Consider the following 19,214-nt stretch of genomic DNA (forward strand, 5'->3'; position numbering starts at 1 on the left):
TTAGGAAGCAACAGCAACTTTAGCAATCTGATAATGGCAATATTAATTTTTTTGCAGTGTTTTTATATGAGAAGAATATGTGTGTGGAGGCCACAACCTTGAGTTGAATTAAACCTCCTAAATTTTATCTTAGCCTCTTTGAATTGAGGGTGAGTGGGAGAGGAGAGTCAGCCCAAGAACTCCTGGAGAACAAGCGTCTCCCCCTGACTATTTTTTTTAGGGATTTATTCTTTTTAACACCTTCTTTTACTGGAAAAAGTGAAATATTCTGTTGGAGGCCTGGAAGTAGTGTACAGAATGAAGAAGCACAGTTTGTAACAGGTGTAGGTAAGATACGCTTCGAAGTGCATGAGAACTTTTCCCCCCTGAAAGATGATTTCATTCTGACATTTCACTGTTTACCTACCAGATTCAGTTTTACCTTTGTGGTAGCTGCTTTTCTTGAGGCATTGGTTGAACATCCAAAGTTTCATCTTCTGGGCCTCGTGTAATAATTTTCTGATGAAATCCATCACTGTTTCATTGTTTCAGAAAAGCGTGTTGATTTTTTTAGCTGTTTTGAAATGTGAGCTCAGAAACTTAACTGTATTTGAGTGAGTTTCTCAAGCAAAGTGGCGTAGGAGACCCAGAGAAGTGTTTCATCTTTGAGGATTGATTACTTCATACTGGTAGGTTTGTAAAGATAGAAGTATATAAATATTTCTACGTGTTTGACACAGCTGGTGTTCAGTTTCAGTGGCTGTTGGCAGGTTCTGTGTTGGTGTTTTATTGCCCTTTTAAGATGATGTTTTTCCATTGAGGCGTACAAGCAGGCGATTTAGTGAATTTATGAAAAATTTGGTATATCCGACGTGCTTCTTGCAGTAATCTAATAACATTGGCTGACAGAAAGGGGTCCTTGGCATGAGGTTGAATGTCAGAGTGAGGATTCTGAATTTACACTTTTTAATAAAATGTTACTTCACAGGCTAACTTTTGTTTTAAAAACAAAGCATTTTTTTCTGCAGGCTGCAGTTCCATGCCGATTTTCAGTAGCATCAAACCAAGCATGGCAACATTGAAGCCAGAAAGGTGGAAATAGAAACAAGAGATGGAGTGACATCATCTCACTGATGGACAATTCACTTGCAAATATTAATTTCCTCTTTTAATAGCTTCTCTGCTTCTGCAGCTGCAAGATTTGCTTCATGTTGTACTGCTCAATACCTGTGTAAATCAGCTAAAGGATGGCTAAAACGAAGTGCTCCATAGCAATGCGTAATTATTTTGTAAAGAATTTGCAGTTTAAGTGGGGGAACTCCAATTATTAATATAACCACCCTTTTTTTTTTCCCCTTAGTGCGGAATTAAAGCTCTTGGAAGAAGCCACCATCTCAGTCTGCAAGTCTTTAGGTGAGAAATCGTGATATCTTATCTTTTTGACATGTGGTTGGTCAGTAAAATTAAGAAACACGATGCGTACATCCATGTCTTTGGTATAATTAACTCTATCTGTATGCACTAGGAAGATGAAAATAGTGTAAAGAGTGTTTTATATATCCCAAATTTTTAGAAACTTGGTCTGTTAACTATTTTTTCTAGAACTTAAAATGACTAAAACAATGAAATAACTCCATCCCTACTCTCTCTTTCTTTCCCTCTGCCCTCTGAGGCAATCAGGGGGTGAAAGGAAGGGATAATACAAATAACATCAACGATGGTAAAAGAAAGTAAAAGCTAGTTGTGAAAAACCTGCACAGTTTCCCTGATAGGAAACTGCTGTGCTGTATGCAAGCCTTGGTAAGGAAGTGGTATGGGGCTTCACATTTGGAATATTTTAAATTGAGGCTGAAAAGTGCAAAAAGAATGATCTTGGAGTAGCAGGGCATGTACTGGGGAATCTTAAAAGTAAAATAACAGCTGCATGGGAAAACGTGCTGCATTTGATGTGGAAATATTTAAGGCATTAAAGTTTGTTTTCACTCTGAACTAAAATGTCTCAACTTATTAAAGGTACCTAATTACCATGTCTATTCAATTCCTTATCTAGTTGAGAAGAATCCTCGAACGGGAAACCTCGGGTCATTGATAAAAGTCTTTCTTTCTAGAACCAAAGAATTAAAAATATCAGCAGAATGTCAGAAGTAAGTACCCAGAAAAAAAGCTGTGTGCCATTTCATGTTGTTTACCTTCCTTTTTTTTTTGCTAGCTGCTTGCTCTAGCTAGTTAACATATTTACAGACTGAAAGTTAAGACATTGTTTGAAATAAATAAAAGCCTTTCATACTTTATCAAGGATAGATCGTGAAGTATAATAGATTGTTGGGGGAAAAATAGATGTTTGTGTACAGAAGAGATGTGACTTTAGGCTAACTTCTGCCTTCCCTATTATGAAGTCCTGAGGGGTTTTTGTCTTAATTTTCTCTGGGTGGACCCCACAGTAGTAAACATGCAGCACACATTCTGTGTTACCAGCTGGATAGTTCAGAACTCCAACCCCTTGGAACACAAATCAAATTTAAGAGAATTGACTAGCCTGTTGATGCATGAGATTTCCTTCCTATATGATAAGTGTAATGGTTAAGAGTGTATATTATTCAAAGCAAATGTTAATTTAATTCTTAAGTGCTTGATTTAGAGATTTTAAAAATCACCTGACTGTCTACCTAAATCTTGATTAATCAAGTTTCTCGGGAATACTTTCCAACTGGATTGGGTTTGAGCATTAAAAAACAAAACAAACAAACAAACAACAACAACAACAAAAAAAAAACACAAAAAAAACCACTCCTGTATAAAGACACATTTCAAAAATGTTCTTTTTATTGTCTTCTGCTCTAGGAATCCCCTTTATTACTCTGTCATGTATCGTGTGAGTTTTGATGCACGCTGGCATGTTACATGTTACTGATTCCCATTTGTTTCTGCTTCCTTTCTAGTCACCTCTTTATCTGGCAGGCTCACAATGCCTTATTTATCATCTGCTGCTTGCTCAAAGTGTTCATCAGTAGAATGTCAGAAGAGGAACTGCAACTTCATTTTACTTACGAGGAAAAAACACCGGGCTCATATGGTATGTATATGGCATTGCTAATAAAACAAATATTCCACAAGAAAGTAATGAGTGCTGATGTTGTAGTAAGAATCCAACACTTTGTTTGAAAACCAGAAGTAATAATATTGCTACATCGTACACCACCTTTCACTATTCAGGACAACCTGCAAGATTGAAAGTACATAGACAGTATTAAAACTGGCTTCTTTCTTTGGAGTCTGAAGTAATTAAGTGTTTAACAGAAATATTCCCAGACTTCATTTGGCTTTTTTCTTTTTAATAGTTATTCAAAACAGGCATTGTAGATCTAGAATTGTAGACTTAGTTATGGCAATTTTGATCCAACTAAAAATGTGGCAATGGTCCTCTTCAAAACATCCTCTGGCTTTTGCCTCTTTATTTTGTGAGCTGTGCTATTGCCAGGGAGTAGGGGAGTCTGCAGAGCACTGCAGTTCTGTTAGTAACAGTGACAGAGCTCGAATGGAGGAAAGGGATGAGGTTTTTGGCCTCTGAACGGGTGGGGAGAACAAATGAGAGTTGTAGTAAGTGTCCTACCACTACTATAAGATGAAGGGCCATGTAAGAAAGATTATCAGTGACACAATGAAAAATTGGTCATACTATTTATAAGCAGTAATGATTGGGGTTGTAACAGCTCTTTGATTGGAAGTGATCCTTTGTGAAGGCAAAAGCTAAAATGTGGCTGATGGGCAATAGTTCTTCCAAAAGTACAGGAAAAGTGAATTTAAGCAGAATGATTAAAAAGAAAAAGTGCTTCTCTCCGGAAAAAAAAAATGTTCTGCATAAAACAAGGAGACGGATGGGGGGGGAACGGCTGTATTATTTAAACAATTTCCCTGCTACCAGCTGGTTAAACAAACAAAAGAAATTAAATAAAAAAAAGCTCACTTCTTGCTTTAGTGGTGTGGTGTAGCACGGTAAAAGAGCTGCAAAAGCTGCGATGTTTCGTTAGCTCGAACCTCAGCAATCTTTATTCTTTACTCTGGGAGTTCCTAAGAGCATAGGATGACAAGTGGCTGTTATCACTGGGGTAGCTCCGTGTTTATAGGATCTTTGTTAGCACTTGACTGTAATTCTCTGTGACATTTATTAGTGATAATTTCGTGCATATTGATGGCAGGCGTACTTGGCAATTATCTTTGAGCTGAATGGGAGCTGGATGTTCCTGATTAGGAAGGTAATTGTGTGTGGTCTGCTGTTAGAGCAGGGGATTGAAGGCAGGAAATGAGTTCCTCATCAGCTTTCCCCGCTCAACTATGGGCTGAGGCCAGCTTCTTGTGCCTCGGGTTTCCACTTGGGGACCGTTTTCGGGACCTTTTTTGAGGTATTGAGGTTCAGAGCATGTTATGCTTATGTAGCCATCCGTTTTTGTTGTGAATAAATCCTTCGAGTATAAATAAATCCTTTAAAAAAAAATATATAGTATGTATTTATCAATACCTTCACTATATGAAATGTATGAATTATAATATTATATAATTATCTATAATAATTATATATCCATATATTATTGTATAATATATGAATATATAATGTATGAATTCACTATATGAAAACTATCATTTGCAGAGTAATGAAATGTTTTTGTGTTAGGGCTTATTAAGCTAAGCAGAATAAAATGATTTTTGTTTTTATTTTCATAATTAAGCATAGCTTTCCAGAGTATAGAGTATTCTTTACATTCTATAGAGTATTCTTTCTAGAGTATTCTTTAAAAACAAGAAAAACAGGATTTGTTCTGAAGTTTATACAGATTTATTAATACTTCGGGTGCATTCTTCAGTCTCTGCCTTCTGAGAAAGGTAAATTTCATCATAAAACTGTGCGGTGGTCTTTTTTTTTTTTCTCTTCAAACTATTAGCATCATTTTATTTTCCTTTTAGCCTGGGAATTGTAGTACCACTGATTTTTAAATGACATCCTAGTAGCATTCTTTGAGTGTAAATAGAGCACCTGTTAGCTCAGAGAGCCTAAGTGCAGCGTCAGCACGTTGATCTCCTCGCTCTGCAGTCAGTGTCAGTCCCTGCTGTGTAATGTTTGGTATTTCAGGCAGAAATGTAAATGACAGTAATGATCTATGGAAAACATCCTTGTCACTGGCTGCTGAGAAATGTTTTGTCATGTATGACACATCCACTATTTAGGTAGCATTTTATAACTGTCTTATCTGGGAGAATCGCCTCCCAGACTTTGCAGTTCATTGCTTTCACTCTTTCTGAATGTCTTGATCCCCTTCCAGAATAATAGATCATTAATAGAAATTTGCTCCTTTTGGCAGTTTTCAGATGGTTCCTTAGGCCGGGAATTTACAGCCTTTACCACTTCATCCGTAACTGGGAATTTGCGTATAACTTCGGAAGGTATTGCACAACTTTTAGTTGTAGGAAGGTGCTTATAGACTTAAATCACATCTTAATTTCAGCTAAAACTTCTTGATATTAATAAATCCTAAATTGGACCGGGCTAAATTGGGCTGGAGTAAGTCATACTAGCGTAGACCATTCATCTTTTGCTGTTTCAGGATTTAAATACGGCTGGTGAAGAATGCATAACTGGCCTTTTTTAAAACCGTGTCTCTTTGCAGTTGCTTCTTCACCCTGATAATTTAGAAGATGTGCTTGTTGTTGCTCTGTGCAAGCGTGCTCTCATCTTGTCCGGACAGATTCACCCTTTGCTTCTTTTCCCCCCGAGGCTTTACATGGGTCTTTTGATCCAAGTATGTGATCTATTAACGCGAAGGAGCATTGTGTGTGTTGTCTTTATCCTGCTATTGAAAGCCGCTGTTTATGAAAACACTGTGTTCTGTGTTTATAGCCCTCTCTCACGTTATAGATTTGGCACGCCTCCGTGTCATTGTCTCGGAAAGACGAGAATTCAACAAGAATGCCTGCGCCCCGATGGGGGGAAAGGATACATTAATTATTGGAGCTGAATGACATTGATTACAGCAATTAAGTTGGTTGGGGGGGGAGGAAAAAGTAATTTGAGAACAGCAGGAGAGGCGAACATCTTCCATTCTACGTGATTGTGCCAACCTAGTAGTTTCTTCCTTTATTTTGAGTATAAAGTGTGGGGGAAAGCCCTCTAATACTTAGCTAGATAACTTTTTTAAGCATTTTTTTTAGATTCATAAAACGTTGGAGAAGCGTCACCTTCAAGTTGCTGTAGGATCCGTTCTCTGGGCTTCATTATTTGGCTGTGCTTTCTGTCTAAGGTTAAATGCTCCTAGCAGTTCTCATTTTTTTTAAATTTTTATTTCTTTTTACTAACAGGAGCTGCATTGTATTACTCATGGGGGATCCTATATAAAGGAAACCATGTTTCCATGATAAAAAACCTGATTTCCTTTAGAACGTGCAGTTCACTAGGTGACGATTTTTAATGCGATCTTAATAAACCGATTGTGGAAAGAAATAATTTGTGCTTTATTGTGGATATTCCCCCCAGCGTGCTTCTTAAAATTAAGTGTTGGAATTGAGAACAACCTGGGTTAAACGGAGTGACACTGCCATAACCCGGCTATAGCGCTGTGTTTATTGCACGACCCGTTTATCTGAAAATACAATATCAACAAGCATTTGTGTAATCATTTTGCTGTAATGCCAGTTTGGCAGCACAGAAGGAAAAAATGTGCTCTCAGGCATTCAGCACTATAAAACCCTTCACTTTCGTGTCATGTGTATCATCTTATTTTATTCTGAAAGCATTAAAAAACTCCTCCTGAGCCAAGGGATGCATCTTCTCTTACTTCTTATTATATGCCATCGTCAAATGGCTTAATGAACTTTTTTCCTCTGGCAAGGAACTCTTTTGTTCCACTTGCATTGAAAAACTGCAGGGCTAATTTAAAACACTGCCAGTTTTGTTGCTTCCAATAGTTGTAGCTTTAAAATAATTTTTGATCATCCCGTGAATTTTAGTTGCATTGTAAATCAGCCGAGAATAATTTTGCACTTTTAAAATGCACTCTGGAAATTCAAGGATCTTTACTTGTCATTGAAAATTTCTCTTCCGTAAGTAAATCTGTGTTGTTGCAAAATATTTTGTGGACTTAATTGTTTAAGAGTAGCAATAATGGGTGCTATAGGCTGGATTCATTTGGAAGTCCACCATTTAGAATATTGTTCAGCATGTTTTAGATGAATGAAGCTTTTTTTTTTTTAATCTGTCTCTGCTTATTTTTCACTTGGGGAAAAAAATGGTGGGGAAATACGAGGAGTGCAGGGAATTTTGAGAGGAGACGAGCTGTGGGCCGGTTAAAGTCCCTAGTGATCAATCTGTTGAACTGTTAGTAAAAACACCATTTAATAAGAGCTTAGGTAAGTAGTGAAGTAAAGCTTGATGTGTTCAATATTAGCACACATCCGATGATACCAGTATCTAATTTAACTTATCCAAATGTTATTAGTTTTTTGTTTTATATATAAAAGCCCTAGCATCACTGTACTCTCTGGTGACAATCCCAAGTGCGTTCCATTTCAAGCAAAAATGCTGTCGTCTTAAATAGAATTCCCCTTCTGGTGTTTGTCCCTAAATTAAAATGTTGATCATCTGGATCTGTGCTTAAATCTATGCTTTCTTCTGGTGTTTGAAAATCCAGAAAACCTTTGGTATGCTTCTTTTTCAGGAACCGAGTGTGAAGACCTCATAGAAGAGTTGCTGTGTTGCCTCATCCAGCTCATTGTTGAAATTCCCCTCTTGTAAGTTGCCTTTTTTTTCTTTTTTTTTCTTTTTCCAGCCCCTTTCTGTTTATTAAACAGAGCATTTGAGAGAACGTAAAACTCAGAGTTTTGGATTTCCTGAGCAAAGTTGATCTGTTGACACTGCTTTTTCAATGCATCTGCTTTATCTGATTCCACATCTCATTGCAGTGTGAGCCATAGGTTGAGCAGCAGTAAGTGGGATAATAAAACTTAGGAAAATGCATATTATTGTCTTGTTCACCAGCACAAAATATTTACCATGTTGTAATGCCTTAATTAACACCTTTTGCCTGCATTATGGAAGGGGAAGTAAGGAAAAGTAGATACGTGAAAAGATTAGAGATTACCTTTTACTTTCTTTTCTCTTAATCATGTTTACTCTGTAAATTATGTCCCCGCTTTTTATCAGAGGGGTAGTTCCTTTCCTCCCTAGCCGGAATAAATCAAGCAAGTTTTAAATCAAGCAAATTTTAAACCAAGCCTGTGAATTTTGGGAAAGAATAGATTGTCTGGGTGGCCTCCATGAAATATTCTGATCTGTAATGATTTCCATAGCGGGGTTTAGGGCCACTTGCTAGAGGATAGGCAGCTTTGGCGGCTTACAGCAATGCTCCTAACAGAGCGTGTGCCTGTAAAGCTGCTATTAAAGATGACTTTGTTGTGACAGATCATTCAAATCTCCACGCTGAGCCTGTCTTTCAAATTGAATTCAGAACAGGAAAGTTTTTGTTAGGAGCATTCGATATTAACAGAGGATTGTCACCATTAGTGTGTCCCTTGGGTTCTATAGATGCAGTTTCAGGAAGGAGTACAGCTGGCAGTAGCTGTCTAGGTAAATCCAGGTTGAAAGTTTTTTGTTTTTTTTTCCTCTCCTTCACTTAAATGCTGAGATTATTTTTCAGCTATGGAAGACCATCCCCATATCCAAAATGGAAGAGCAGAGGTAGCTGTGTAACAGTCCTGCTAGCTTTGCTTTTGGACTCTGAATCATTGTGGTCTGATATCTGAGAGTCACTAGAAGGATCCGGAATAACCCTTTTGAGAAGCAGGCTCCGCTGCGTTGTACAAAATGTCAGTGGGGAGAGGTTTCACATATTAACATTTAATTTTGAGAAATTTTATAGGAGCTGCAGCGTTATTGCATTTCAGGAATCAGACTTGTGCACTCCATTATAACGCTCACGTTCCGGTACGTTGATGTTTGATTTATGGCTCCCTGGGGTCCGTTCTGGATACTCTGCTTCTTCTTTGGTCTTGTTAACACCCAGGAGTCTACATTAATGACCCAAACTGCACAGTCAGCAAAAAGATACAACCCGAGCGTTTAATTGTATGAGTTTTACGTAGAAGCTATCGCGTTTTGTTGCACAACGGAGCTCCCAGGGCTTGAAATTAGAAAGGTTTCTTTCAGCAGCTTGTTAAGGGCTGCTGTACATGACTGCACATCTGGTTGTTATCAGTACATTTTCACTTCATTAAAAACTGTAAATGCATGTGGAGGAAAAATGAAATGCTGTGATCTGGTTACATCACCGTTATGTAGCACCCTGTAGTGCCAGGAGAAGTGAGTTGATGTTTGTCTTGCATTCCATTATTTTTTTAATAGCTAAAATTGTTTTAGGCTGCGATCTTAGTGGCTTCCACGTTTAAATGTTAACCATGTTTGACTCGTTTAAGGGTGCTCCCCACGCTTCCTGGCAGCTTAAAAGTCAAATTTAACAAGAAAAATGGAGCGATGGCTGATTATAAAGCTCCATGGAATGATCACTGGGTACAAACAATGCTGTTGAAAGATAATGAGAAATGTTTAGTTCTACTTTCTGAAAAAAAAAAAACATTCAAGGAACTTTTATCACAATTGTAGTAGCTCCAGTGGTTGAAGAGCTATTTGAGCGTTTTTGGCAGCTCTGTCTGAGCATCAAAGGGAAACTTCAACCTAAGTTTCAACAGATGGAAGCCAGCAAAAGGATCCAAACTGAGAGGTCGGTGTTACTTTGCACTGGAGATCCTCAAGGTTTTAGGCTCTTGTACTCCGTGTAGGAGAGATCTGAGCATGAAGGCAGCTTTGCTTGCTGCTGTACCTCGTGGTGCAGCAGAGCAAAATGTTCATCATCCTCGGAGAAGTTTTGTGTTGTGTTTTTTTTGGTGAGACCAGGCCTGGGATGTTTCCTTTTTGCCTCTGGAGTGAGTAATGAGCAAGTTTGGCTGTGTGTGTGCTGTTCGATGTGACCGTGACGCACGATCTGCTGTGGGACTGCTTGCTCAACAGCATGGCAGAGTAGGAACACCTTTAGTCAACTGCTTTTTTGTTCAGTAAATCAGTCTTTCAAGTTTTTTTAAATGATTATTAAAGAATTTTCATCACCCTTAGATCCTTTCTTCTGGTGGCAGACGCGTGGCCTCTTATGTGTTTAAAAGTCTTATGCAGAAGAATCTTTATTTGTCACATTCTTTTTTTCTTCTAATTTTATTCCAGCTCCGTTTTTAGTTTAGACTTAGATGAGCACTTCTCTCTGACCTCCTTTTTCACTGCGAATTGCTAACTCACATTCACCTTGCAACAGGCTTTTTAATCCCAGGCTGCAGCAGCAGAGGTCAGTGTCGTTTATCGTGTGCTTTGCTGTGTAATCAAGCTCTTGATAACGTGCTTTCTCTGTGTGGTTTTCAGCCCTGTTTTTTTACAAAAGATACTGGACACATCTTGAAAAACACCCGCTTTCTAGTACTTCGTTTGTTCTCTGGTCTGCGTAGCGAAGACACCAAGGGATTGAAGTCAACTGTGTGTCCTTTTGGTGCTTTAAGAGCTGCTCTTTGCTTTCCTCGAGCGTAATTGAGCTGTAATTAATGTCCCATAGTATCAGCTGCAACACTGCACTCTTGCCATCAGCGGGTGTAAAGTTAGGAGGGATTCCAAGAGGAAAGACTGCTCATTTTGAGTTGCGCTTGTATCCTGAGACTGATAACCAGACGCTCTCCTTGCTTTTCAGTTTTCAGAACCGATCCTGTTCTCTGCGGTGACTCCTCTTTCACCTTTCTGCTGGTCCCTCAGGAAGCAGGGAAATGAAACCTGGTTCCTGGATGATTTGAGAGGTTTTTTGTACGAATCAGCCCTTTTGGCAACTCTCCGAAATTAGAAAACGAGTTACCTTTTAACCTTTTAATGCTGTGAGTAGACAGCTCTGGCTGGGTGAAAGTTCAGGAAAATATTGAAACAGGGAGGGGGGTTTGGTATGGTGGTGCAAGCTGAAATTCAGAGGTTTTGTTTCTGACTGTTCAGCCTGTTTGCTCTGTAGGTGTGAACTAATTTATAAGCTCTCAGCCTCTGTTTTCGAAGGTGTTGAAATAGTTGCATTTCACTGAGGTGTTAATTAACGTGTTTACAGAAGGACGTGTCTTCGGAGCAGTAAATGAAGTTCCTAGCAGAGATTTTCTTCGATCTTAATCTTGGGTCCTCTTTCACAGACCTCTCTCCGAGGCAGGGAACGAAGCTGAATGATGCGGTGAGCACAGAAAGCAGTTGTGAAGTTCTTGGTAGATAATACCCATCCACTTCTTCCTTTTGAATAGAAAAAAAGCAAATTCCAGGAGGCTTGGGAGCTGTCCACTTGTCTGTGGGTGCAGGCAAGTAATGGCAAGTGCTCAAATTGTTGCAGCATAGAGAACTACTGCTCAAACAAGTCGCCTTAACTGGCTGCTTGTGTGCCCTTTTCCTGTTTTATTTTTGTTCGAGATTAGGGTTTTGGCCACAGAACTCCTTAAAACATTCGGAACTTGCAAACGCAGCCTCAGCATTGTGTCACGTTTGAAATAACTCTGCGAGAGCTGCAAAAGGGCAAGGTGAAATCATCGTGCAGCTCGAGCTGACAAAACCTTTTGAGGGAATGATATACAGCTGGATAGCCTAGTGGGTAGCTGCTGACTTCTTAGAGTTTTTGTCATTTGATTTAATGAATCGTTGAAACTCCATTGAAACTCCAAACATCATGCAGTTCTTCTGGTTTTCTGAAATAGATAAACGGTTCCTACGTGTGATTGAGACGTGAGTTCATTATTTCTAGTTTCCTCCTTATCTGCAAGCAGGCAACTTGAAGAGGAAGTCCATTATGAGAGTGATAGCTTCGAATAAAAAAAAAAAAATCAACGCTCCCCCATTCTATAGTCTCTCAATATAAATAAACAGCGTTTCCTTTGAAGTTAAAAGAGGTTCCTGGTAGTTCTTGTGACCCTTTTGAGATGTTTTGAGTTTCAGAGAACTGTACACTTGACCCTTGGTGGAGAAAATTTTGCGCTGAAGCTTTATCTATGTGCTGCTAAGTTAACGGTGTCTGTAGCTTAGGGGGTCACCACAGATACTGGGAATCCAGTTTGAGTGAAAATCCCCAGTTCAATGCCCCTTAATGGGGTTTGAATAGAAAGAAAATAAGAAACTTGAGTTATCTGAATTTATTAACTGTTTTCATTCAGTTATAAGGTTGTTGAAAGCAGATTATTAAAAAACAAATAAAAACACACAATACAATACGGTAACTTGTTTGTTTTTATATGATTCAGCTTAAAGAAATGAAGAATTTTGTGATGTCTCTTCAAATTCGCACTTCAATTGTATGATTTGTCAGAAAATAAGCAAAGAAATACCTGGAACCGAGAGCCAGCGTGCTGTAGGCTCTGTAAAATTTGTTTCCTCCCAACAAAAAGTGACCCAGGTATTTTGGATGGTGCAGCATGTCACCCAGTCAGCCTTTTCATTCATCAAGTCATGCTGAACTCACCTTTGAAGACATCCTAGTATTCTCTCAGCCTCGGTAATAAGTTTTATGGCATTTTGTATACCTAAAAAATATTTCTCCCACGCTTTTGGGTTTCTTTTGATAGGAGCAAATTTAGGAAGCGCTTTTTTCCTGGGGGCTGACGTTGTAATAATCAGTAGCTCTTCCCTGCTTTGCTTGGGATGGGCGTGGGTAGCTGAGCCCAAAGCATTGCAGCTTGGGTGAGGGACAGGGAACTGTTCCTAGCTCGGTCTTGCTCCTGGCGCAGATGAACGTGCAGTGGAACCAGATCACAGCGTAACCTCTGGCCCGATGTAATTATCAGCATTTCCACTGGCCAACTTCCTCCGTAGTGGGCAAAAAGTCAGGTACCTCACAAAACCTAATTAAAACGTACCTCATGATTTGAAGGAAGAGTGTCATTTAAGCAGTAAGTCGCTTCCTGATGTGAAATGTTAGGGATTCAAAGACTCAAAGCACACCAGAAAAAATAGGAACAGTGAGTTTGTGTAACCTTCACTTTCCAAAACATTTTTATATCACAAGCAGCGCGGCTCGCGTTGGACTGCAATCCAGGAAATCGTGCTTCCCATTTGCTCTTGCCGTTGAACAAATAACTAACATTCACTTTCCTCAAACTCTGACCTAGAGCTTCTCCAGAAGAGTTTATTTTAAGCTATTTTCACGCCATGATGTAGGTATGAAGCGGCTCATCCTTGTGTTTTACAGTAATGCATGTTAGTTACAGTGTAATATTCACATTTGTACAATATTAAAGTACCTGAAAGTGCTAAAAACAGAATTGATTTCATTTATTGAAAGCCTCTTCTTCTTGATCAAGACCACTCCCATTCTAATCCTGAGATGAGTGAAGACTTCTGTTTCAGCCACTCCTTTCTGCTAGCTTACTGTGCTGTTGTTTTTAAGTCATCGTTATTTGAAAGAGTAATTAGTGTTGTTTACACATGGTTTTTAACTGTTAAAAACTGTTAAGTGCACTGCATTTGTGTGTTACATCCCTTTCTTAGGGATCCATTCTTCCTGGCAGGTGGGATGGTGTTTGGCTACTTGACCATTTCCCAGACTTACAATGACAATTTTAACAGGACAAAGGACGTGTTTTTGAGATCTATTTAGTATTTTTAGTGTGAAGTGTACTCTGAAAATCACAGGTGGAATGTTCTGGGCAACACTGCGATGTTTTCACATTGTCTTCTGGCATATCAAAAAAAAATGCTTGCAGCAATAAAAAAATAATGCATTATCTGTGTGAAGTGATGTGGCTTTTTCCTGGTGAGTTTAATTTGTTGGTTAGCTGCTCCCAGTTGAGACTTGCTGTAAAACTCATAACCTCAAGTGAAGCTATTAAGTGTTCTTGTAACTCAGTAAACAAAGCCTGTAGATTAATCTTTCCAAATTTTCCCTTTTTCCTGCAGAGATATTACCTACAGCATTTCCTTGGAAGCTGTGACAACGCTCGTCGTCTTCCTCTCCTGCCAGTTATTTCACAAGGAAATTCTGCGAGAAAGTCTCATCCACAAATACCTGATGCATGGTCGATGGTATGTCGTGTTCTGTGCGCGTCTGGACCAAATAGCAGGAAAAAAAAGCTTCTGATGGCTTGTTTAGACTGTTCGGACTTGAAAACAAAAGACAGTGGAATATATTTTGATAGCAATTTGTTCTCCTCAGAAAAAGATAGAACGCAAAACCATATGTAAATGCTTTTGGAAGGCCTCAGGTTTAAATCTTACAGTTCTGACTTCAGGAAAGCTGTTTTGGAAGCAATCTTATTTGAGAGGGATTTTATTTACTCCCTTAAACAGCTTTTAATTCTCAGGATGGTTTTTGGGTCAGCTGCGGGCCTTTTCCTGTAATATTCTGGTCTAGAGAACCTGAACCTAATGATCCTTCATGTGATACAGATAAATACCTTCTTGGAAGATGGCAAATAACATGCAAAGTTGAGTTTTAAGCTACAAAGTGAGTAATACCACTTGTTCTGGCGAGTAGGTCTTGTTTAAACACTTCATCGTGGTGATCTTTATCCATTTTTGTCAGGCTACCATTTGTCCTCTTTTACCTTAAAATCAAATGAGCACCTTTAAACGCAGACAGATTTATAGGAAGTGTTGATGTCGCTTGGCACATGGAAAGTGTAGGTGCTGAGGATCTAGGGCAACGTGAAGAGCTCAAAGGCTACTGGGTGAGGGGAGTTGGAGATCATCATAACACAGCCCTGCTCTGTTCACCTCCCAATTAAATGGGAATAGGAGCCAACTGTGTGTTTCTTCAGGAATCTTTTTTTAAAATACTGAAGACTTATTTAAATCCAATCAATTTCATGTTCGTTTCCCAGAATCACTGGGATGAGGTGCTGTGTTTCGTTCATCCTTGCGAATTCACCCCAGCCACGCAAAGCCACATATTGGGGGGGTGCAGGAATTCTGTTGTTACCTGTTCTATAAAACCAAAGCATGGAAGGAAAACTAAATGAATATAGTGTGTTTTTTTCCCTTGCATTGATATTTTTACAGTTGTCTTGGGGGTAGAAGAATAGAATAGTTAAATTGACTTAAAAGTAGTGTTGAAAACGAAGTATTTCTGCAACCATGCTCCTGAAGGTGCTCCTACAGTGTCCTGCTAAAGTCAGTGCATGGTCAAAACCTCGGTGGGTTTGGGTCAAAACCCAAGACCGCTATGCACCTTGCCTGCTTTTCATGGTGTAGTTGATTAGACTTGACTCCCAGGTGAGATAATGAGCATCTGTTATTCCTCAAATAATCAACGGGACTTCTAAAAAGAGTTGAGATCAAAGCACATCCTACTTCCAGTGGTCAAAAGCGCATTGTCAAGCCAAATTTTGTGACTTGCGAGTCGACCTGAGCTGCCTGTTCTTTTTCCTTGCAGTCTCCCGTATACCAGCAGACTTGTGAAAACTCTGCTCTACAATTTTATTAGACAAGAAAGAAGCCCTCCTCCGGGGACTCACGTCTTTCAGCAGCAAACAGATGGAGGAGGACTGCTGTACGGAATTGCATCCGGGGTGGCAAGTGAGTCTTTTAGCTTCTCTAAACCATTTGTCAGATCTTAGGAAGCAGTGCCCCATTTGACAAAGCACATTTCACATTATTTAAAACGTTGGAATAAATATTCCTTAAAGGCTCTGTTGTTCAAGAGCTATACGCACTTTAAGAGAATGTGCATATGTTATTCTTTGCTGTTACTGTATGGATATAGCATCCTGTTCTTGAGCTCTTGATCAGGACTTGATCAAGGTCTCTTGAGCAGGAAATTTTGGACTAGATGGCCTGAAGAGGCTCCTTCCAGACTCAAGGCTTCTGTGATAAAAGAGAGTAGACTAGAGATCAATTTTTGTAACATATTATGGTGTACGCCTTTCCTGGTAGGTTGACTAATGTTTTTCCTGAATATTGTGAATAGTTTGTGATCTTCTGTGGTTGGTCTGTTTGTTACAGATCTCTCTGAGATCTGAATTCTTCAGATCTTCTGTCTGAAGAATACAAAAGACTTAATGACATATCGTTAAGAAAAAGGGTTTCAATATTTTTTACACTATATACTGTGTTTTGATTGGTGGTTGCTCTCTTCCCCATACCAGATGCGTGCTTTTTTTAGCTGGGTATCGCATGTAAAAATTCTCCCTAAACTATTTTATTTATAATAAAAAGAAAATACAATATCTTACGAACAGTAATAGTATCTACCACTTTCCCTTATTTGATAAATCTAAGTAATACTTTGCAAGTCAGTTGTTGTTATAACATATCCTATTTATTTGGATCTTGTGTGAAATCCAGCCGCTGGAAGCATCCCTAGGGAATATTAAAGTTCGTGCCGCGTGTGGCCTGCCAAAAAATACTTCTGCAGGCTGTGACAGTGCGTGTGGATCTCCTCCTGGAGGCAGTAAAAGAGCATGTCTCTGTGATGTAGTGCCGTGTATCCTAAACACATTCCTGTTTCTGTGTAAGGTGAGGTTACGTGGAGCCCGGTGCATTCGCAGGAACACACTCATCTTCTTTCTGGCTTCTAGTTTAAATGCTTGGGGCAGACCACTGCAGTGTTTGGGTTATGCCCGGAAGGGAAATGTGTCAGAAAACAGTTGTTTGGTTTGCTGTTTATTTAGACAGAGAAGAGAAAGCAATTAAATTGTTCCTTACAACGTGTTTTTTTTCATTTTGGAAGTCCCAGCAGGTACGTGCTTTTCCTTCTTGTCAGTTGCTGGAGAAAATTGCTTTCAAAATGTTTTCCAAAGCAGATTTCATTCTGCGGTTTGTGCTTCAGCTTGTGACTGTAGAGTGGTTTTCACGGCGGATTTCGTTGCTACCTGCACCACATGTTTTCATTCATCTTGTTTCTAGTCGTGCCTGAGTATATTTCTGCCTTAGTGCAAAGAGCTTTTTTCCCTCTTCACTTGCTTAACCTGTGAAGTCCATCCCAACTGTCACCGCCTTCCCTTCCCTCACAGCTCGTCTGATAACATATCCCCACATGACTTTTTACTTCTTTCACATCGACTTTGCATTTCTTAATGCAAATTCTCAAGGTTTCTGCCTACGTATGTTCTTGTCTCTTCCTACATTTCCACCCCCCCTTTGCTCCTTCTTGAACCATTCTCTTAACAACTCCCTTGGCACACTCCCACACTTATTTTTGTTGCTTCTTTCAGGAGTAGTTGCAGTGCCATCGTTTCTCCTGGTGAATTAAGTATCTTCATATGAAGCTTTAGGTAAAAGAGCTTTGTAAAGAGCTTTCTAATAACCCATCCAGGAAAGGGGAAAAAATAAATGCCATCTCCTGTTGGAAAATTGGAATAGTCCTTCTGTTTGTGTGCACATGGTTAGTTAATATTCTTTGCCTGCATAAAATGCTGGACTGTAGATGAAACTTAAACACACTAAGATGGGTAGAGTAAATGGCATATTTTTATCCATATTTATTTTTATATTTATCCATATTTATTTTAATATCCATATTTATTTTTATCCATGTTTTTATTTTATTGGAATTAAGCCCTTTGTCATCTTTCTTAAAGCTTCAGGTACACGTGCAATAGAGATTTTGAAAACAGCAACACAAATTGATATATATAAAAAAAAAGTGAGATTTGAGCAGATGTGGAAAAACTTCCAGAAGTGATTTCTGTATCATTTTATTTTGGTATAGTTTTGTAGGCTTTTATGATTTTACAGGATACGTACTGAAAGAAGGAAAGAATTGAAAACTTGCTTTTATGTCTTTTAAATACTACATAATTCTTAAAGTAAGTCTAATGAAATAATCCATCGTTTATTTAGGATGAAAAGAGTCAGGAGCCTGGTTTTTACAACCTTTACTTTTCATATGAAATTTTGAGGTCTAAGTTAATCACTGTACTTGTTAATTTGGAGTTGTATAACTTGATACCACAGTTACCTACCTTCTTTTGTATTTTTTTTGTGCATATTTTGTAGTCTCTTGCACAGCAGCAGTAGGTCTGCAGGCTTTTATAAGCACTGTATTTCAAGCCCCCCCCTTCCTTTCCTTCCTCGTGATCCTGCAGGAGTGATAACTACACACAACACGAGCAGAAGTTTACCCTTTCCCACGGTTAACCTTGTCCTGCTTCTCATCGTTTGCAGCCTGTTTCTTTTCCTCTCATGAACCTCCTTAACCCAGAAACCGTGCAGCCAACATCCTCACACCGATTTCTTCTCCTTCGTTTGACCTCTGACTGCATGCAAGTTGCCTGTGTGCTGCAAGTTCCTTTCTCTGCCTTGTATATAAAGCACCTTGATGAGAATTGTGTTGCCAATTATGCCATCATCCCATACACAGCTGCAGGTTTGGAGCGAGGGGGGATGATATTTTAGTTTTTTAACCTCATGAAGGACGTTTTTCAATGCAGCATCTTTGGCATTGAGTCAACTGTGTTTTGAATCCTAGTAGTCTATGACAGGAAGATGTTAGTGCTACTCAGGACTATCAAAAAATAAATGTAAATGGTTTCATTTGGAATAGTTGATCCAGTTTACGTTTTGCTGTTAAAAAGATAACTCCACCTTAACGCATCTTGAAGTACTTAGGAGTTACTGCAGTGGTAGCTTCTGGTTGGCTTAGTGTGTGTTCAGGTAATTTTAATTGTGATGTGTACCAAGGTTTCTTTTTCTGTTGGCATTCTCATTAACAGGAGCACTTGCATGGTTATCTTTATAAGAAAACTGCTTGTTCCCATCTAGTGTTTAATGTCAATGAAAATGTAGATCTAAGACTTGTGTCCCACTTCTGTTCATCTTTCTTTTTGCTTACGGTCCATACCAGCAGCATCCTCTTGTCACTGTAATCATGGCTTTTTGATTCAGCCTGTAGTGAAGATTTAGATAGGGTCCCAATCTTCAGATTTCTCTTAGTTTCTGTGAAGATGTGTCTGAACTGCAGCAGAACGTGTGCCTGCAGCTCGAGTATGCTTTCTTTAAAATTCAGAAGTTGGGTGTTAATACTAATGCAGCTGGGGGAGGTTCAGTCTGCAAGAGCTGCCCAGGAAGCCAGATTTTAGGGCAGCTTCATCCAATATCTGTGCTGTGGTGAGGAGATCTGAAGTAAGGCCAAACTTTGCAGATAAAATTCATCTTCTGTGTTAATTGTAGTAGCACAGAAAAACATTGCCTCAGGCATAAATCTGTTCTGAGA

General features: G+C 39.0%; 1 protein-coding gene across 11 annotated transcripts in view; it reads left to right on the forward strand.

Annotated features, from left to right (window-relative positions):
- Window positions 1–19,214, forward strand: part of DYM (dymeclin) — a 162,843-nt gene that overhangs the window by 10,738 nt on the left and 132,891 nt on the right. For all 11 annotated transcript variants that reach the window (XM_072030751.1, XM_072030756.1, XM_072030757.1 and 8 more), the window contains 6 exons: window positions 1,340–1,392; window positions 2,030–2,123; window positions 2,919–3,052; window positions 7,683–7,755; window positions 13,961–14,086; window positions 15,435–15,577. In XM_072030751.1, the coding sequence (XP_071886852.1) occupies window positions 1,340–1,392; window positions 2,030–2,123; window positions 2,919–3,052; window positions 7,683–7,755; window positions 13,961–14,086; window positions 15,435–15,577 (623 nt within the window). The remainder of the gene's footprint in view (window positions 1–1,339; window positions 1,393–2,029; window positions 2,124–2,918; window positions 3,053–7,682; window positions 7,756–13,960; window positions 14,087–15,434; window positions 15,578–19,214) is intronic.

This window comes from Anas platyrhynchos, chromosome Z (genome assembly GCF_047663525.1).
Source record: "Anas platyrhynchos isolate ZD024472 breed Pekin duck chromosome Z, IASCAAS_PekinDuck_T2T, whole genome shotgun sequence".
NCBI lineage: Eukaryota > Metazoa > Chordata > Aves > Anseriformes > Anatidae > Anas > Anas platyrhynchos.